This window comes from Equus przewalskii, chromosome 10, assembly GCF_037783145.1.
Source record: "Equus przewalskii isolate Varuska chromosome 10, EquPr2, whole genome shotgun sequence".
Classification (NCBI taxonomy): domain Eukaryota; kingdom Metazoa; phylum Chordata; class Mammalia; order Perissodactyla; family Equidae; genus Equus; species Equus przewalskii.
Window position 1 is genome coordinate 15398451 of NC_091840.1, and position 19269 is coordinate 15417719.

Sequence of the window (19269 nt, forward strand, 5' to 3'; positions counted from 1 at the left end):
CTGCACTTGTCTGGATGTGTGTTTCTCCTCCCAGAGCATGCATCAGCAGCAGCAGCTTCAGCACCAACAGTTCCAGAAGGAACTGGAGAAAATCCAGCTCCTGCAACAGCAGCAGCTGCCCTTCCACCCACCTGGAGATGTGGTTCAGGACACCGAGCTCCTGGACTCATCCGGCCCGTACTCGGAGAGCTCAGCCACCAGCAGCCCCAGCACGTCCCCCAGAGCCTCCAACCACTCGCTCCACTCTACCGGCTCTGCCTCCAAGGCTGGCACCAGCCCCTTCCTGGAGCAGGACGACGAGGGTAAAGCGAGTTGTTATTTGGTGCTATTTTCTTTTTCATTTGAACACTACCCAAGAACCATAAAGCACTGTGTGCTTCCTGGAGTCTCAGTGGGATTATGAAGTGCGTTCCCAAGGGTTTACCAAGTTCTCACCTAACTCTCACTCTGGGGTCTGGGCTTCTGCCCCATCCAATGGCCTCTTCGCCCTCCCTCCGTCTTGCTCTGCAAGGGCTGGGAATCACTGCTGACCAGAGATGCACTGATCATCTGGCTTGAGAACATTCCCGAGGCAGCCAGAGGCCAAGTATAGAAGTACAACTATTGGCCCACTTTCCTCTGGGAGGGTGGCTCAGGCCGCCTGTCAGGGCCAATATTCTGAGGGGATTAACAGAGCTGGTGCAAGAGACCTCAAGAGTCCTTGGTCTCAAGCTGGAGACTATGCTCCTGGTCTCTTCATCGCATCACTGTCGCTTCCTGAATGTTTCAGGGGCAAGTCTTTAGGTGGATCTGTAGAGAACCCTTGTCTTCAGGAAGACATACATTCTCATAGTAATGAAAAGGCAGGCCTAGGAGGCAGGGGGCTGCCCTGGGTGTAAATCGGAGTGGACCCCGCCAGCTCTTGTTTACCGGGCACTGGGGACCTAGAGCCTCTGAGATCCCATCTCTTCATCGGAGCTCAGGAAGCTAGTGGCCATTCCAGCCTCAAGATGTTCAGGTTGTTTGTTTAAAACAACCTCTTCTCTTTCCTGTTTTGTCTCAGATGAGGAAACCAGCATGGTGATAGTTGGGAAAATTTCATTCTGTCCCAAGGATGTCCTGGGCCACGGAGCAGAGGGCACAATTGTGTACCGGTGAGTGGATTGGAGAGCCCTGTGCCTTACCACCTCATGTGTGAGTGCCTGTTGGCAATCCAGGTGGCATGCCAGGCTCCAGGGGCACAGCAGGGTCATCACAGTGACCAAGACAGGAGTTCTGCCTCCAGGGAGAGGAGTGATGACCACAGGGCTACCTGGTGGTTGGTCAGGGCACCCTGGGCTGTGGGTCTGATGAGGTGACCACTGCGTCACTGGAGAAGGAGCACCGGGGGTCCACGGGTCTCCTCTCGTTTCCACAGCCAAACTTGTACCTCCAAACCCAACCCCTGCTCCTTGTCCTTCAGGGGCATGTTTGACAACCGCGACGTAGCAGTCAAGAGGATCCTCCCTGAGTGTTTCAGTTTCGCAGACCGTGAGGTCCAGCTACTGCGAGAATCAGACGAGCACCCGAACGTGATCCGTTACTTCTGCACTGAGAGGGACCGGCAGTTCCAGTACATTGCCATTGAGCTGTGTGCAGCCACTCTGCAGGAGGTGGGTGCCCAGTGGTCACCAACAGCTTTGCCTCGCACCGCAACTTCCCTTCTCCTGGCAACTAGGGCATGGTTTTAGGGGCTGCCCATTTCTCTTTTTTAATTTATTTTTATTAACTTTACTGAAGTTAAAGTACAATGTACTCATTTTAGATGTACAGTTTGATGCATTTTGGCAAGAGTATATACCCATTTAACCACAAACAGTCAAAATGTAGAGCATTTTTATCATCCCACCTTTAGTTGGGTGGTCCGCTCAGCATGTGTGAGGCAGTCTTAGGTTGCAAGTAGCATCTCTGTCCCTCTTGGCCTCCAGGACACCTGGCCGGTCCCTTTTCCCGCGGCTGGTCAGGGCTGGCGTGGGCTTGGAGGGTGCTCATCAGTTGATGGCCTGAGTCATTAGGATCCAGCAGACTCCTTTTGCTCAGGTTCCAGGCTCAGCATGAACCTATTTCACTGTCGTTTGGCTTCATTTGTAGGTTGATCTCTATGAGGCAGTGAACTTGAGTTTCTTGCCCTCTTGTCTTTCTCACTGTAAACTAGTAACTTGGAGGCTTGTTTGTTTAAGGTAGCCTATAACTTGAGGAGAAAGTCTGCTGGAAAATATGTATTTGGACAGAGAATCTTGTCTGTAAAACTTCCCATTTCTTTCTTAAAATATGATCAAAGAAAATGAGTTGCCCCAATACCAAATGTTAATTAAAGCAAAAAGCTGCAGGCAGGACTTTCCTAAATAAAATTGAATCCCTTAAAAAAAAAAACAGAAAGAAGGCACGCTGAGGGGGCAAGTCCTGAGCGCTCTGACCTCACCGTCGTCTCTCTTGCAGTACGTGGAGCAGAAGGACTTTGCCCACCTCGGCCTGGAGCCCATCACCTTGCTGCAGCAGACCACCTCGGGCCTGGCCCACCTGCACTCCCTCAACATTGGTAAGAGGCTTCCCTTTGTGAGGCCACGGCCCTGGGTGGGTGACAGACGTGCTCAGCTGTGCCTCGCCTCTATCAGAGCTCTTTGCTGCATTGCTGGTGTGCAAGTTGTATCAGAATTTGAGGAGGCCTCTTACACAGTTGAAAACCAGAACCTTCAGAGGTGGTCTATTGGCAGCCTGAGCAGGGTGCACGCCCCTTTGTAGAGGGAGGCCGGATGTTGCTCTGGGTGAATATTGGGCTAATCTGAAGTTTTGTCTTAGTTCACAGAGACCTGAAGCCTCACAACATTCTCCTCTCCATGCCCAACGCACATGGCAGGATCAAGGCCATGATCTCCGACTTCGGCCTCTGCAAGAAACTGGCCGTGGGCAGGCATAGCTTCAGCCGCCGTTCAGGAGTGCCTGGCACAGAAGGCTGGATCGCTCCGGAGATGCTGAGCGAAGACTGCAAGGAAAACCCTGTGAGTAATGAGCACAGACCTTTGAGACCTGCAGAACCAGCCTCTTGTGTCTTCGGGAGTGAGAGCCTCCAAATTCAAGCCTTGGGGGCTGGAGCACATGTTAGCTGGAGAAGGACATTTCTTTCACAAAGAGCACCCTGCTGGCTTCCAAATTGTCTCGTGTTCAGATGAAGGAAAGGGGCGAATGTGGGCATTTGACTATTTTTTTCCCCCTACTCTTCCAATCACTTCCACCCCTGTTTTGGGAAACTGAGAAATCAGGACTTGCATATGGTGGACAACAAACTTCCAGTTTTTATTCTTTTTTTATTTTTTCTATTTTTGTTTCCCCGGCTTTTTATTTTGAGAATTTTTAGACACAGAAAATTGAAAGATTCTTTCAGTGAATACCTCTGTACGTCCACCTAGATTCAGCATTTGTTAATATTTTTCACTCTCTCTATTCATCTGTTGCTGGAGCATTTGAATATAAGTCGCAGGCATCCCAGCCTTCCACCCTAAAATACTTCTGCACAGTGTCTCCCAAGAACACATACGTTCTACTTCCTAAGCACCGCACCATTATCACACCTCAACAGTCTGTGCTGTTTCCATGATAGCTAATATTCAATCCATATTCAAATTTCCCCAATTGTTCCCCAGATGTCTGTTATAGAGCTGGGTTTTGTAAGCCAAGACCCAATCAACTATCTTTTCTTGCATTTGAGCATCTCTCTTTTCATCTACTACGGTCCTCCTACCTTTTGTATTCTGTGATCCTGACTTTTTGAAGAGTGCAGGCACTTCTCTGTAGCATGCCCCATTCAGGACTTGCTCTCTCGTTTCCTTATGATGGTGTTTAACTTGCCTCTCTGTTCCTTGTATTTCCTGTAGAACTAGAACTAGGTGTGAAGGCTCAATTAGATTCAAGTTTATTGTTTTTGGCAAGAACAGTCACAAGACACAGCGTTAGGAAGCATGAGGTGGCAGGTTGTACCATTATTATTGTACCCCATGAGAGATGCTACCTTGGCTCACCTGGCACAGCTGGTGACCCCTGATCTCTCCACCCCGAAAGGTACTTTTCCCCCTTTGTTGTTAGCACTGCATGGGATGATACTTTGGCGCAGTGAGAATCTCCTGGTAACCAACAGTCATTCACCTGATGGTTCAGCATCCATTGACAATCCTTACCTGAATCACTTAACTCAGTGGAAATTCTTCTGCGTTTATTAGCTGACATTTTTCTGTAAAGAAGAGCTTTATTTGTAGCCCTTATTCTCTTTTTTCTTTTATTTTTTCACCCTTACTCCTTTTGATACTCAAATTGTCCCAGATTTGGCCAATGGGAGCCCTTCAGGCTGGCTTCTGCACCCTTTTGCTAAGAGCCCATGCGTGTTCGAGCACCTTGCTTTCTAGCACAAGGCATTAGAGGATTACCTTGCACTTCCTTGATCCAAACCCAGCTGGGATGAGCCATCATAAAATAGATTAGATCCAGTAGAGCCCTCTTGCCCAATTCTACATACCTTAAACATCTTATTTTAACTTAAAGCAAGTAATGTAATTCTTTTTTTTTTAATTGGCATCTGAGCTAACATCTGTTGCCAATCTTCTTTTTTTTCTTCTTCTTCTCCCCAGAGCACCCCCAGTACATAGCTGTATATTCTAATTGTGGGTCCTTCTAGTTGTGCTGTGTGGGCTGCTGCCTCAGCATGGCTTGATGAGCAGTGCCATGTCTGCATCCAGCATCCAAACCGGCAAAACCCCGGGCCGCCAAAGTGGAATGCGCGAACCCAACCACTCGGCCACAGGGCCGAGTAATGTAATTCTTTAAGTAATGGAAATCTTTTGATGTAGGTCAATGTCTTTTCTTTGAATTTGGGTCCAACTGAATGGAGTTGATCATTTTCCCTCTTGCATGAAGCATATTCACATGCCACGTCTATGACTTCTAGATTGAGACTTGGACATTTCCAACCCTTCTAAGCAAATTGAGAGCAGAATCCTAGCTTTTAACTATTTATGTCCCAGTCCCTTGCAGTTGAGTCTCCCACGTCTAATTTCACAGCAGTTTTTGTAGCCACTCCATTTTATCGAGTCTTTCCAAAGATTCAGCTTACCTCAAACTTGCTGGCACGTATATTTTATCAGTTTATGGAATATTTAAATTACAAGAACGAGGGGCAGTAATAAGTTAGGGAAAGAACATACCTGAGCACAGAGATAAGCTAGTGGGAGCAGAAGGAGCCAGGCAGGCAGGACAAGAGCTCCCAGCTTCAGCAGTGAGTGTGCTGGGGACGTCAGGAAGTGCAGGCTGCAGAAAACGGGATGCATTAATGACACACTGAGTAGGTGAGTGGTGGCAGTCAGGTAAGAACTTCAGCTATGGTGGATTGCTCCTCTTTTCCTGGATCTGTCACCCACCTAAGGAAAATTCTAGTAAGGTAAAATAAAGGTGATTGGGCATTGGAATTAGAAGACCTGAGTCTTGTCCTGGTTTGTCACTGTCCAGCAGTGACCCTGGGCTTGTCATTGAATATTTCTGCTTGTGTCTTCATCTGGGAATGACGACATTAGCTCTGCTTGCCTCACACAGCTGTTGTGAGGCCGATGGACTGTACAGTATTGTTAAGGTGTGTTTCTCTAGCGTGGAAGGCGACAAGCTCCTGGCTCCCTCTCACTAGATCCTCACGTCGTCCAGTGGAGAATCTAAGAGGTGGAGCCTAGCAAGAGGGCCCCAAGCCGTGTTTGGGACCACACCAGTGTTACACTCCAAGTAGCACAAGCTAGAAATCACACATGCACATTCCCTAGAGAGAAGCTCAGCCCTAGACACTGAATGATTTCACAGGATAGGTGAGAGGAGTATCACGTAACAGGAGAGCCTTCACTAGAAACTTGTCAAATAATTTCTTTGTGGGGCTGTTCTTGAACCCAGAGCTGTTTGATTCATTTATTAACAAAGTTTTGAGACCTACTATGTGTGGGCACCATTCTAGGCCCCTTGGGACTACAGCAGGGAAGCAATGCACAAAAATCCCTGCCTACGAGGACACACATGCTGGTTGGGTAAAGAATAACTGATGGCCAGCAGGGGGCTTCCTGTGGGCTGGGCGCTGGTTTAAGGAACCATTTTCACATATTAACGCAGTTAATGTTCACAACACCCTATGAGGAACATACCGTTGTTATCCGCATTTTACATTCGGAGACCCCAAGACACAGAGCAGTCAGGGGGCTTCCAGCTGGCAAGTGGCAGAGCCAGTGTCCCAGGCAGTCATCTCCAGAGCCCGTATTCTCCATGTGACCACAGACACTCGTGCAGCACCTGCAGGCTGCGCAGCACTGCTCTGAGCAATCCCGTACGTTAGCTGGTTCTCCCAGGACACCATCGAGGTGGAAGCAGCAGCAGCCACGCTCCTCTCCTCCCTGGCTGCCGGGTGAGAATGAGGATCCTGCCCCAGAAGGCCTCTCACGCCTCATGTTTCTTTTCAGACCTACACCGTGGACATCTTCTCTGCTGGCTGTGTCTTTTACTACGTGATATCTGAGGGCAGCCACCCTTTTGGGAAGTCCCTGCAGCGGCAGGCCAACATCCTCCTGGGTGCCTACAGCCTCGACTGCTTACACCCCGAGAAGCACGGTGAGTGGGCAGCAGGACGGGATGGGTCAGGCACAACTCCTCCACTGCCCACGTGGCCCCCCTGGACTGGGGTTGTGCTGGCTTTGCACTCCCAGAGGCCCTTCTTTCCAGCTGCTCACCTGTGGGCCTCAGTGAATTGACGACTCATTCCAGAGCTGGTGGAGGGCTGAGTCGGTTATCCTTGGGGCACCTCCTTCTAAAGCCAAGAAGCTCTGAGGTTCCTTCAGGTCACCAAGTTACCTGTTTGACCTGGGCAAAGGCCCCTTAGGGGACCTCTGTTTTCCAGCTTGTGACTTGTGAGGGTTAAATAATCTGAGGTCCCTTCCTGCACTGACATTTAGGAAGATAGATAGTCCATGCTCAGTGAACTAGACTCTCTCGTTTGCAGGCCACTGGTCAGCAGATGTGGCCTGGGCTGGAGATAGACAAGCTTGGTTCTAACTCTCCTGGCGTGGGTGCAACAAGTCTTTCTCCCTGACTTCAGGGTCTCTCGCATTATAATTGGCCTATGACGCCCCAGTGCCACCTTTTTAAAAAGTTAAAACTAGGGCCAGCCCCAGTGGCTTAGTGGTTAAGTTCAGCAGCACTGCTTCGATGGCCCACGTCGGTTCCCAGGCACGGACCTACACCACTTGTCTATCGGTGGCCATGCTTTGGTGGTGGCTCACATACAAAAAGAGGAAGATTGGCAGCAGATGTTAGCTCAGGGCAAATCTTCCCCAGCAAAAATAAATACATAAATAGAACTAACTTATTGTTTTACTTATGGATGATTTTCCTTATTCCCTGTAGAAAAAACAGATTAGCATAAAGGCCCATAATTCCATTATACAGTGATGAGTGACTGCTCTTAATATTTTTGTATATATTATTCCAGTCATCCCTCTGAGACATGTATGCATATTTTTATTAAAAATGAGATTAAAGGGGCTGACCAAGTGGTTAAGTTTACATGCTCCGCTTTGGCCACCCAGGGTTTCATGAGTTCAAATCCTGGGTGTGGACATGGTACCGCTCATCAAGCTATGTTGAGGTGGCATCCCACGTACCACAACTAGAAGGACCCACAACTAAAATATATACAACTATGTACTGGGGGGCTTTGGGGAGAAAAAGGAAAAATAAAATCTTTAAAAAAAAAAATGGGATTAAATAATACATGCTGTTTTGCAACACGCTCATTTTTTAACTTCATCTTGAATCTTTCTCCATGTCAATCTGCATTCAGTCATGGCGTCATTTTAATGGCTCACAGTGCAGTATATGGAGGCACAGCAGTGTTACCTGGGCCTCTGATATTGGGTGTTTCCAGTCGTTCCTTTTCACAAACCAGGCATTGAGGACTCTCCTTATTAGCCAGAGTTTTGTGCAAGTTCTTAATCATGTTATTGGAATGGATTCCTGTCAGTGGACTCTTGAGTCAAGGGCGTGCCGATTGTAGGGTATTTGGTGTTTCACTGTGGCTTGAGGCTGTTGGTAGAGTTGCTTGTGTATGTTCCTCCTTTGTAGAAGATGTCATTGCCCGAGAATTAATAGAGAAGATGATTGCAATGGATCCTCAGAAGCGCCCCTCAGCGAAGCATGTGCTGAAACACCCGTTCTTCTGGAGCCTAGAAAAGCAGCTCCAGTTCTTTCAGGTAAAGACGTTTGTTTTCTTTATCAAAAATCTTTATTTAGTTCTTTCCAGAGTTTGAAAATATAGCAAAGGACAAAGAATAAAACAAATGACTCATAATCGCGTAACTGAGAGATAACCATGTTTAATATATTTTCTTCATATACATAAAAGAGTGATTAGGATCAAACTGTATTTAGTTTTGTAATCTGCTTTTATTTTATGTTTTGCTATACATAATATTTTAACTATTTTTTCATGTTAAAGTTTGAGAATTTTAATGACTGTAGTATTCTATCATATGAATGTGCCATAATTTTAAAACTTTGTTAATAGGAACTTTCAAACATATGCAAAAGTAGAGGGAATACTATAATGAACTCCCATTTGCCCGTCAGCCAGCTTCAACAATTATTAACTCAATCTCTGCCCTCTCTCCACCCCTCCCTACCTCAGATTATTTTAAAGCAAATCCCAGGCATTGTATAATTCCATAAATTTAAACATTTCCTTATATTGGATTTTTTTTCTCTCATCTTTTACTCAGTCATTCCCCAGATCTCTTTTTGCTTAAGATAGATTCTGAGAAGTTAAATTATAGGATCAAGGCATATGAACTCCTTTAGTGGTTTAACTGTTTTAAGACTCCGTGACATTGCCAGGTGGCTTTGTGGAAAGGTGATGTGTTTCTCAAAGTCTTCCCTGGGGTGAGCTCGGCATGACTCGCCCGGATGCCTGCTACCAGCACACCCACTCTGAAAGCAGGCATGCGGCGGCTGTGCTTTTTTCCCTCCTGGGTCTGGGCCTGCGTGGAGTTGATAAGCACCGTGATCTGGAAGTGACTGTCACACTGTCCTGGAGCCTGACGGGAGCTGGCTGTGGTGAAGCCCCCAGAATGCAAGCTCCTTGAGAGCAGGAGTGATTGATTGCTGGGCTCACTGCTGTGTCCTCACCACCCGGGACACTGCCTGGCACACGCAGATGCTTAGTAACTATTTGGATGGGTTGGGAGGGGGAGGGTTTAATGCCATTTTCCGTGGCAGTAGTGGGTATGTGTAACATCAGGTTGATCGCTGTGTTCCACAGGACATAACATTAAAATACTGAGGTCACATGTCTTCAAGGGACTTTTGGAAAGTAGCCAGGTCACTTTGATGAAGATAAAATGTAAAACAGGAATAAAGCTCAAACAAGACCTTCACCCCACCGTGGGTTAGGGTTTAAACTCATGGTATTTCCAAGTCGTATGTCTTGCAAACACAGCTGGCTTACATGTTATCAACTAACTGTAAGGGCTCTGCAGCACAGAGCCGTGTGGCCCCAGTGTCCCCGAGTTGACAGTCTAATCCCTCCAAGGCTGTCCTCTAGCAACTGCAAGTTAGAGGGTCAGCCAGTCTGCCTTCATCTTCATCAAAGAAAGAAAAGACTATATGGGTCTTAGAAGCCTGCTCAGCATTAGCGCACGGGGGCTCGTCACTCTGTTCCCTCAGCCGTTGATGGACCTGTCTTACGGGTGGGGGCCAGTCTCAGGGGGCGTATGTTCATCCGTCAAACACAGAGCAGGGTTTGAATCCAGGGCGGGGCCTCCGGAGCCCACACTCTTGTCTCCAGGTTTCCTCCTCCAAAGAAGGCTTGGCTTCATCTGTCTTTTCTAATGTTGAGTGAGGAGTGACGACCCTTCACCAGTTATGGATGTTTCACTGGGTAGACAAAAAGCACGGGATGCACATCCAAATTGGGCTTTTTTTGGTTCATTGATGAATATAGTTTGCACATATGGTTCTATGTGGAATGTAGTGTGCATGCGTGTGTGTGTGTGTGTGTGTGAAAAATAGGTGAGGTGTTCAGGGTCTGTGGACAGGTGTGTATCTGTGACGCTTCTCTCTGCTGTGGAGACAGTCTTTGTGGGCCTCTCCCCGGTGAGCAACAGACACGCCGCTCACAGGGGAAAAGTTAATGGATTGGGCTGGGCGGTGAGGCAGAGCCCTTCTGGCCAGCTCTGAGGCAGGCTTCAGCCTGGCCCTGAGAGGGCCGTCAGTCTCTACGACTCAGGTAGCAGTGACCACTCTGTTGCCTAGCGTGTCGATCCTCTAGCGCTCGGCTTCCCTGCACGCTCAGCAGCATCCGTTGCCTTGTTTCCCTCGCAGGACGTCAGTGACCGGATAGAAAAGGAATCCCTGGACGGCCCGATAGTGAAGCAGCTGGAGAGAGGTGGGAGAGCTGTGGTGAAGATGGACTGGAAGGAGAACATCACTGTCCCCCTCCAGACGGGTGAGCACGCTGAAGCCCCTGGGAGCAAACGCTGGCAGAAACGTTTCAAAAGCAGCGGCCGTTTCTAAGAAGCAATCGCGGAAATGGAAACTTGAGGCTGTTGGGGTTCCATATACCACTTATGGGGTTGAGGCTTTCTGTGGGTGTGTCCTCTGTGGTTTGGATACAGAATTACCCTGAGGTGTATTTCACTTTCTTCTCTTAGAGTGACAGGTTAGTGATGGGTGTCGTGCTCTCAGTGGTTATTTCTGATCTGGGTACAGTCAGGAGGTGGCATTCAGACTAATGTGGCCCTCACTCTTAGTTGGGGAACATGCTCCCCCAAACCACAAGTGTAGAGTTATGTTGTACTTCAGTCTGATTGCCTAATCCCCAGGAGCCCCAGGAATTGTTTTCTTTTGAAACGTATTTGTTACATTGCATTCCTTGTTTTTTTCCTAGATCTGCGTAAATTCAGAACCTATAAAGGTGGCTCGGTCAGGGATCTCCTCCGAGCCATGAGAAATAAGGTAAGGGTTGTGAATCCTGTATGGGGCCAGGTGGCGGCAGCACAGCCACCCTCCTCAAGTCCCTTCTCTGTGGGTCCTTTCCTCCATACTGGAATTCTGACCTGTCAGAGGCTGGGAGGCCTTAGCCAGACTTGACACATTAGAGGCCGTTTCTTCCTTTAAGTGGGTTTTCTCTTCAGGGACATTGAGGTGAGGAGTTTTGCTCTGGGAAGCCGGCTCTCTGCTGCCAGCACCCATTGTGGTCTTTGCTGACTTGTTCGGTGCCCTCTACCTGCCTGATACAGCCCTGTATGAACTCCCTCTGACAGGGACCCTCTGGCCCCTTCCCGCAGGGGGCCTGGCCTCCAGGGCCTCCGAGCAGGGGCCTGGGGGTGCCCTTGGTCTGTGCTGGTCACTGAGCAGCCCTCAAACAGGGTCCGGGCACAGACAAGGCCTCCAAGCCTGTCAGGACAGACACTTCAGTCCCAGGTGACTTTATTCCACTTGAGGCTGCCAGGAGTCTTGCTAGGCCCTGGGCGCGGGAGCCCACTCTGGCCGTGAAGCTCCTCCCTGCTCCCTTGCTCAGCTCCCAGGCCTCCTCCCAAAGGGAGGCCCTGTAAGCATTTTTCCCTTTTCTTTACAGAGAACCAACTAACATTCTGTCATCCTTGAATAATAGAAGGATCTTTTACCAGCGTTTCACAGGCTTTCTAAGTGCTAACCCTCTGTGTGTGTGTGTGTCCGCCCTGTTTGCAGAAGCACCACTACCGGGAGCTGCCTGTGGAGGTGCGGGAGACGCTGGGCTCCCTGCCCGACGACTTCGTGCGCTACTTCACCTCGCGCTTCCCCCACCTCCTCTCACACACCTACCGGGCCATGGAGCTGTGCCGCCATGAGAGACTCTTCCAGCCCTACTACTTCCACGAGCCCCCGGAGCCCCAGCCCCCAGTGACTCCAGATGCCCTCTGAGCCAGGGCAGCTTCCGTTCTGGTGGCCCCAGCTGTGACTGAGGGCTTGGTCTCTACAAGCCAGAGCCTGGTGCCTCCCGGGTTAGCAGGGAGACCAGGCTCCCAAACCAAGTGCCTTGAGCTGCCCGCTCTGCAGCCAGCAGAGGAGGATGCTGGCTCGAGGAAGTAGGAGAGGTGACCCCTCCTGACCTGCAGGGAGCTGGGAGGATGTTAGCACGAAAGCTTTACAACTAGGAGACGTCTGCAAAGGACGGCCCATCCCAGAGGCAGCGAAAGGAGCACCCTCCGCCTTGTCTTGGATAAAACAGCTTTAGACTTAATGTTTCTTTTTAAACTTCCGGTTCGATGTCAGCCTGTGGGCCTTTAAGGAAGAGAGAAGAGGGAATGCTCAGTTTTGCATACATGCTGGGACCAGGAGCATCTCTCCCGTTGACTAGCTAGGCTGCAAGGCACTAAGCGCAGCCTCTGCCAGGAGTGGGGCTCAGGAGGTCAGGGTGCCAAGGAGGAGGAAGATGTTCAGAGGGTGTTGTCCTTGGGCATCGACGATGCCTCGCTGATCACAGATGCCCCCAGAGTTTCCCAGGTCACTGCAACCAGTGTTTCCTTAGGGGCAGTGAAGAGCCATGAGCCGGGGGCGCAGTGTTGGGACAGGTCAGCATGCCACCTGAAGGTGAGGCCAGGTCTGCAGCGAAAACCTGAACGAAGAACGTCTGAAGACGAAGAGGACACTGTTCTGAGGCAGCTGCCACCCAGTGCCCCAGTGGCCTGAATGGTGGCCTTTGGTGGATTTGTTCCCTGGGCCACTTGGGGATTTCTATGAGCGTTTGGGGACAAGAGGTGATAAGTTCCCTGGCCATCAGGAAGAGCCGCTGAGACCCAGACAGGGACACGCCTTCAGGACTGGAGGGGAGCGGGCTGAATGGGACACGCGGCCACCTGGGAGAGCCCTGGGCCAGTGGGTAGGTGATAAGGCTCCTCTGTCCCTGGGGCCAGCAAGATGGGCCAGGGCTTGGAAGCCGAGGCCAGGGTCACTACATGCTTCGTAGGCAGGCTTTTTTGTTTTTCTTGGCAGGTTTTAATGACTTTATATTTTGATCATTCTGTAGAATGCTACATTAGCGTAAGTCAGCTAAACTTGAAGCTTACTGATGAAGAAGAAATGCAAGACAATAATACATCTTCTATTTTTTGTGGTACCAAAAGTCCCCATCCCCCCGAGAAAGAATGTTCATGTTTAGAACATTCTCTAATGCTGAAGAGTAAAACGTTACAGTAACACTATCTACATGTATTAAACAATTTCAAGGTAATATTCTCTTAAATTATGGCAATAGCAGGTCATTTTTCCCCCTAAAACTAACATAATTTTTAACTTTAGTTCCAGTAAAAAATTCTTGTCGTTTCTGCACCGAGAGCCTTAGGGGTTATGCAGTCAGGGTGCCCAGAAGGAAGCACCTTCTCTGCGCTCTCCCCAGCCGGGTGAGCGGTCACTGCGCCTCAGTCCCGGGGAACTCGGAGACTCCACTCAGCAGTTGTGTCGTTGTTGGCTTTTACGAATGGTCAGAGAAATCACTGTTTCTTCTTCTCGTGAGATGTTTTCTGCTGGGGTGTGTGTATGGGGCTGCTCCTCAAACGCTGTCGTTCTGCCTGTGTGCAATCCAGCTGCCTTCCTCTCATAATGCCTAAGTAACTTTTATTTTCTTAAATGAATGGCCTGTGTCTTTAAACCCCAGTTGCCTCATTTAGACCTAGGAATCCTGGTGCCCTTGGTCGGCATCGTGGTGTCTTTTCCCATGCTCTCCGTTTTTTAGGAACTCGGCCCCAGTGTTCCTGTCCCCACTCTGATGCGCCGTGCCTGTGTCCCCTCACGCGCCTTCTCCTCCAGCTCCGCGGGCTGCTTGGCCGCACAGCCTGCATGGGGAGCCCGAGAGAGGTGGAGAAGATGGCACGAGTGGTTTAATGGGACTGTCAGCTTTCCGTGCGGCCAGGGGGACTGCTGCCTCACCTGGTTCTCGTGCTGAATGTTCTCTTTAGGGGAGGAGCCAGGTCATTTCTAGCTTCCCAGTATTTGTGACATCTCTGTTTTGGCCCAACTTGCTTCTGGGCCAACTTTTTAAAAACACGCTTTCAGCTTATCCTATTTGTTTCTAACTACCCAACTTTCTCAAACTCATCTATTCGACATATTTTTATCCAAGCAGTTACCATAGGAGCCAGGCAGGATACCGAGTGCCAGGGTCACAGAAGTGAACAAGATAGCAAACATCTGCTTTCATCAGAGCTTACGGGGAGAGCGACAACAGGACGTAAGTGTCAGTGCCACAAAGAAAATCCAGGGGATGGGGCAAGGTGTGCATTTGGGGTTTGCGCCTCTTCTGTCTTAAAGCTGCCCGTGTCCCAGCACCCCTCAGGTCTGGTCAACTTGCCTTCTGTCCGTCTTCCCTCTGTCACCTTTAGGAACCCAGTCACTAGTCCGTCCTTCACTGGTTTGAAGAGGTCACACGTGGGCACTTGTCATGAAAACACTTTGGGCGTCATCTGGTTTATCTATCCTGTTCTCGTCTCTCAAATTCTGGTTTCCTGTTGTGCTCGGCACCGTGGGAAGGTGTCTTTCTTTAGAACAGGGTTCTGCAGTCTTGTGCATCCTCTGGCAGCTGAGCAGTTTGATTTTTAGTACAATTCCTGGAAGGCTGTTTAACTTTTTAAACGTACGCTATCTTCGTTTTTAAGACAGAATTTAGTCGCATCTATTAGGATTCCCAAGGATGCTACAATCTATTTAAATCTTGTATTGAATCTGTCTTTGGCATGCCTTTCCAGAATTTCTCTTGCTGCTTCTTGAGTCTTTATAACTTCAGTTTGTCAAGAGCTCCGCACATCACTGGGCACCAGAGCATTTGCACTTGGGGAACCATTGGTGTTACTTGCTAAGTCAGTAACCATCTAGTGGCTGACGTATAAAATCCTGGGTGCAAAGATGTGATTCCCACCCTCCGCCCCCAGCCCGTGTAGTAGTCGTTGTAGGGTCTTTCCAGGGAGATATCACTCTGACCTCCTACACGTTATATTGAAGGACCCGCAGGTTGGTGGGTTCAGCACAGTATTTTCTTCCCACCGACTCTAGAAAGAAGGCTCTGAGCAGAGTTAAGCCTGGGCCTTTTGGTAAGGTTTTGTGTGAATGCGCTTCATTTATCGTTGCATCCTTCTCGCTGCGCCAGGAGAGATGAATTACTTGCTGATCTGGCCTCTCTCGCAGGTGTGGGGCCCTTTGGGTTGTAGGGCTTTCTCTCAGCTGCTGTCCTCTCAGAAGCTGTGCTCTGGCCGGGTGTGGCTTTCCCACCGCAGTTCCCCTTCTCCATCTCTGTTCATTGGGTTCTCAGCCTTGAGGTCCTCGCGGGAGGTGGGCTGGTTCTGCTTCCTGCAGCCTCCTCTGCCGGAGGGGCTGGGAGAGAAAGCACAGCACGTCTGTGAAGAGCCTCTTTCAATTCTTTTTAGCTTCCTCTCTACCCATTTAGTTTCTGAAATCTCTTTTCCTCGTATTTCCCAGTTTTTTCACCTTGGCCGTTCCTTCCCCATCCTGGAATAGTCATTTTAGTTGAATGTGGCCTGGCATCAGCATTTCCTGAAGAAGGTCATCAGGTGTCCTATACAGATGAGCAAAAATTCCACCTTCCAGGGTTGGACCATTATCTTTTAAGCCGAAGTGTCTAATCTTCCCGTACTTTGTTTTCTTTATGAAACAGTGATTTCCCATGAGAAACTCTGGTTCTAAATTTTTATACTGGCACTTAAGTCCTTTCCGTATTCTTTGGAAAACCACAAGGAATCTGCAATGAGCCTCCCACTGGAACAGCCTTAAGCAACACTTCCAGCCAAAGTCCCCACCCATCGCCTTCCCCTGTGTCTGTGTGTGTTTGGCGGGTACAGTATTCCTTTGCAGTCTCCCAGAAGCTGTGACGGGGGAGTCCCCACTTACCTAGAAAGCATTACTGGTCAACTATGTGGCATTCTCAGATGCAAACCTTATCTAGTGTTCTTTTTGCAATGACCTATTTATTTAACCTATTTATATTTATTTAATTTTTACTCTGAAGTGTCTCCAGTTACAATCGCACTTGCTTAAGGCACATCAGACTTGTTTTGGACAACACCCCTGACCATTTTAAAACTGGAAAAGGAAAAGTTATACTGTATCCTTCCACGGGATGGATGCCTTATAGTAGTTTTGTCATTAAAGGGTAATTAATTTGGTCGGGGTAAAAATGTTAATTTTTAAGTGATCTTATAAAAAATTCTGTGCCATTGTGTCTTCTCTGTGGACGGTTAATTGTTTAATGGATACGTGTTAATTGTGTGATACAATCCTCTTTATGGAACCTAAAATCTTCTTTTTAGCTTTATATTTTATAAACTGCCAGATTGTACAGTTTTTATGTGTATTTTTAAAGCTTGATGATGTAAGGGTAATTAAGTTAAACGGCCTATTTTTGTACCTCCTGTACAGTTTTATAATTCTGCTGATTGATGATGGCGTCTTATGTTGAGCCAACCACAAATAAAGTAGTTTTAGATTTGGAAGCCAGCTTCATCTTCTTAAAGACTTCACCACTCTCAGACCAGGGGTCGTTCTCACCTGTCTTCCGGGGTAGGGGTCTGGATGGTGAGGGTAAGCAGGTGGCTCAGCGGGTGGGAGGACGGGCGGGGGGTGCAGTTGCCTGTTGTGTCCACAGCAGGGTCCAGGGGTCTGGAACGTCTTCCACAGGTGGCTGTGGGAAAAGATTCTTTGAAACACTGCAAGAAGTCCCCCAAAGTGTTGATTAGGGCTCAATTCCAGGAAGGTGGCCAGGTTGGGACAGACATACCTCATGGTGAGAATTAGGTTCCAGCAGAGTTTGGGGCACGTGTACAGTGAATAGGATACTGGACCAAGACATATACACGGGGAGAAAAACCATAAGGTAACTCAACCAACACAGCAATGGGAAAGCCATGACCTGAGCGTGTCAGAAGCACATACTATGTCCACTCACACACCAAGGAGTGCAGCCAGCGCCAGCCAATGGGATTTTAGGATCCTGCCAACGTTCTGTCTCCTTCCCCTGCCGCATCCTCTGGTGAAATCAGAGGAGGCTTCACTTTCTCTTGCGCCACCAGGCAGGCGCCACTCACGAAGCACCAAGACCGGCTGCTTCTGCTCCGCCTACTGCCATCCCATCCCCCGGCCTCATTGGATACCAGGACTGTCCCTGCAAACCATGGGCACACCCTCCCTCTGAAGCACTGGGTCTTGGAGGCAGCCAAATCCAAGGGAGCACGAGGGACTTCAGTACGCTCTGGCACCTGCTTACTGCCTCCAGTCACTTGACGTGGCAGCAGAGACAGCTCTTGGATTCCCTGCAGAGCTCTGTGCCAGGGCTGGGGCCACATCTTGAATTGGCCCAGACCAGGGAGGGAGGCAGCTGGCAGCATCCTTAGCTCCTCTGAGAACAGAGAGAGGTGCAGGTCCTCAGGAGGGACGCCAGCAGGTGGTTGAGATGCTGGCACAGCCAGGGCTGTGGTTTGGAGCACTGAGGCAGGGTTTGTCGCTTTGCACACTGAGTCAGTGTTGGGCTGCAAAGAGGGTGCTTTTTTCTGAGTGTTTGATATATTTCCTTAAATAAATGTTCATGTATACACAACTGTATTCCATCAGTGAGTGTACCTATTTGCACTGTCTGTTTTTGTCCCATTTGTTCTAGATGCGTGCCTTAGCTGCCACAGATAACAGCCAGCGTAACAGTTAGCCCCGCCTGTCTTTCCTTCCCACTGGGCCAGGCACTGTGCTGCGGTATCCTGTGTCTTGATCACACGTTGGCCTCATTCCTCTCTCCCTGCAGACCAGTATTTCCTTCAAGATCGAAAACATTTAACATCCTTCACTTCAGCGCGAGACTGACCAGACCCTTTGCCAAGGTCAAAAATAAGATCATGAGCCCATGTCTGGTCCAGTCAACTGTGGGCAGAGGAGCAGGGCTGACATGAACATGGCAGCCCCTGGGAAACCATATTGAAAGATGGCAGGGGTCGGAGGGGGCAGTCCAGAAACAAGAGGGGCGGGGCTGACAAGACAACAATTGAATGAACTTGGCCTCTGAGGGTTGGCGGTGAGCCCAGCAAGTGTCCTTCCCTCCCTCTCCCTGTGCTTCTCCGAGTCCAACTTCCCCTTCCCAGCCCAGCTCAGTGATTTGGATGAAGCCACAGAAGAGTGCTCATCAGGTTTGCCTGCAGGCAACCCAAAGCTGGAAAGAGTGACTAATCACCAACGTGATTCATGACCCAATCAAGATTCCAGAAGATACTGAGAAACTGAAAAGCTGAGCCTAAACTCAAAGGATGATGGGAAGTCCTGCCTTGACATTAATGATGGGGTTGGAAGGGGAGGGCAGGGTCCTGAAGGGCTTTTAAAGAGACGAGAGGACAGGGGCTGGCCCGGTGGCACAGCGGTTAAGTGTGCATGTTCTGCTTCAGCGGCACAGGGTGCGCCAGTTCAGATCCCGGGAGCGGACATGGCACCGCTTGGCAAGCCATGCTGAGGTGGCATCCCACATATAAAGTAGGGGAAGATGGGCATGGCTGTGAGCTCAGGGCCAGTCTTCCTCAGCAAAAAGAGGAAGATTGGCAGCAGATGTTAGCTCAGGGCTAATCTTCCTCAAAAAGAAAAAAAAAGAGATGAGAGGAGTTTGGCCTAGAGAGAGTGGGAGCAGTTGGGTCCTCAGACATCTGTCATGTGATGAGGAACTGGCTTTGCTGTCTTGCTCCAGGGGGTTTAAGCTGGTATTGAGGGAGCAGGGTCCAGGACAGCACATCCCAGGTCCAGAGGGAAGGGCTGCCTGACAGCTTGAGCTGCCCAGTAGCGCCAAAGGAGGCTTTGCGAGGAAGTATCTGTAGGTCTCTGGAGGAATCCAACAGAGGGGAGGGGCCTCATCCTGAACAGACTAGAAAGAAATTCTTCCTTGGGTCGGAGGTTGGACTCGTGTCCCTTCCAAATAAGCATTTATGATCAAGGCCCATGATAAGTTCCCCGTGATAAGTTCCTGGAAAAGGGCGGCCTGAGCAGGAGGTGGGGGGGGGGGGTGGGTGTGTCACAGGAATTGGGAGCTAGGCACCCTGAAGAGCTCTTCCAGGCCGGGTGGGGGTGGGGTGTCAGTTCTGCAGGATCTGCCAGAGGACGTCTCATGTTCCAGACACACAGGCACTGAGAGGTGGCGATACAAGGTGGGAAAACCAAGGGCCACGGTTGACTCAT

At 49.5% G+C, this 19269-nt stretch overlaps 1 protein-coding gene across 2 annotated transcripts in view; it reads left to right on the forward strand.

Moving 5' to 3' along the window:
• Positions 1-16562, forward strand: part of ERN1 (endoplasmic reticulum to nucleus signaling 1) — an 81934-nt gene extending 65372 nt beyond the window's left edge. For both annotated transcript variants that reach the window (XM_070560245.1, XM_070560246.1), the window contains exons 13-22: positions 35-302; positions 1043-1133; positions 1442-1631; positions 2458-2557; positions 2818-3017; positions 6495-6642; positions 8152-8279; positions 10405-10528; positions 10970-11037; positions 11773-16562. In XM_070560245.1, coding sequence (XP_070416346.1) covers positions 35-302; positions 1043-1133; positions 1442-1631; positions 2458-2557; positions 2818-3017; positions 6495-6642; positions 8152-8279; positions 10405-10528; positions 10970-11037; positions 11773-11985 — 1530 coding nt within the window. In that variant the 3' untranslated portion in view covers positions 11986-16562. The remainder of the gene's footprint in view (positions 1-34; positions 303-1042; positions 1134-1441; positions 1632-2457; positions 2558-2817; positions 3018-6494; positions 6643-8151; positions 8280-10404; positions 10529-10969; positions 11038-11772) is intronic.
• The last annotated feature ends 2707 nt before the right edge of the window (positions 16563-19269 follow it).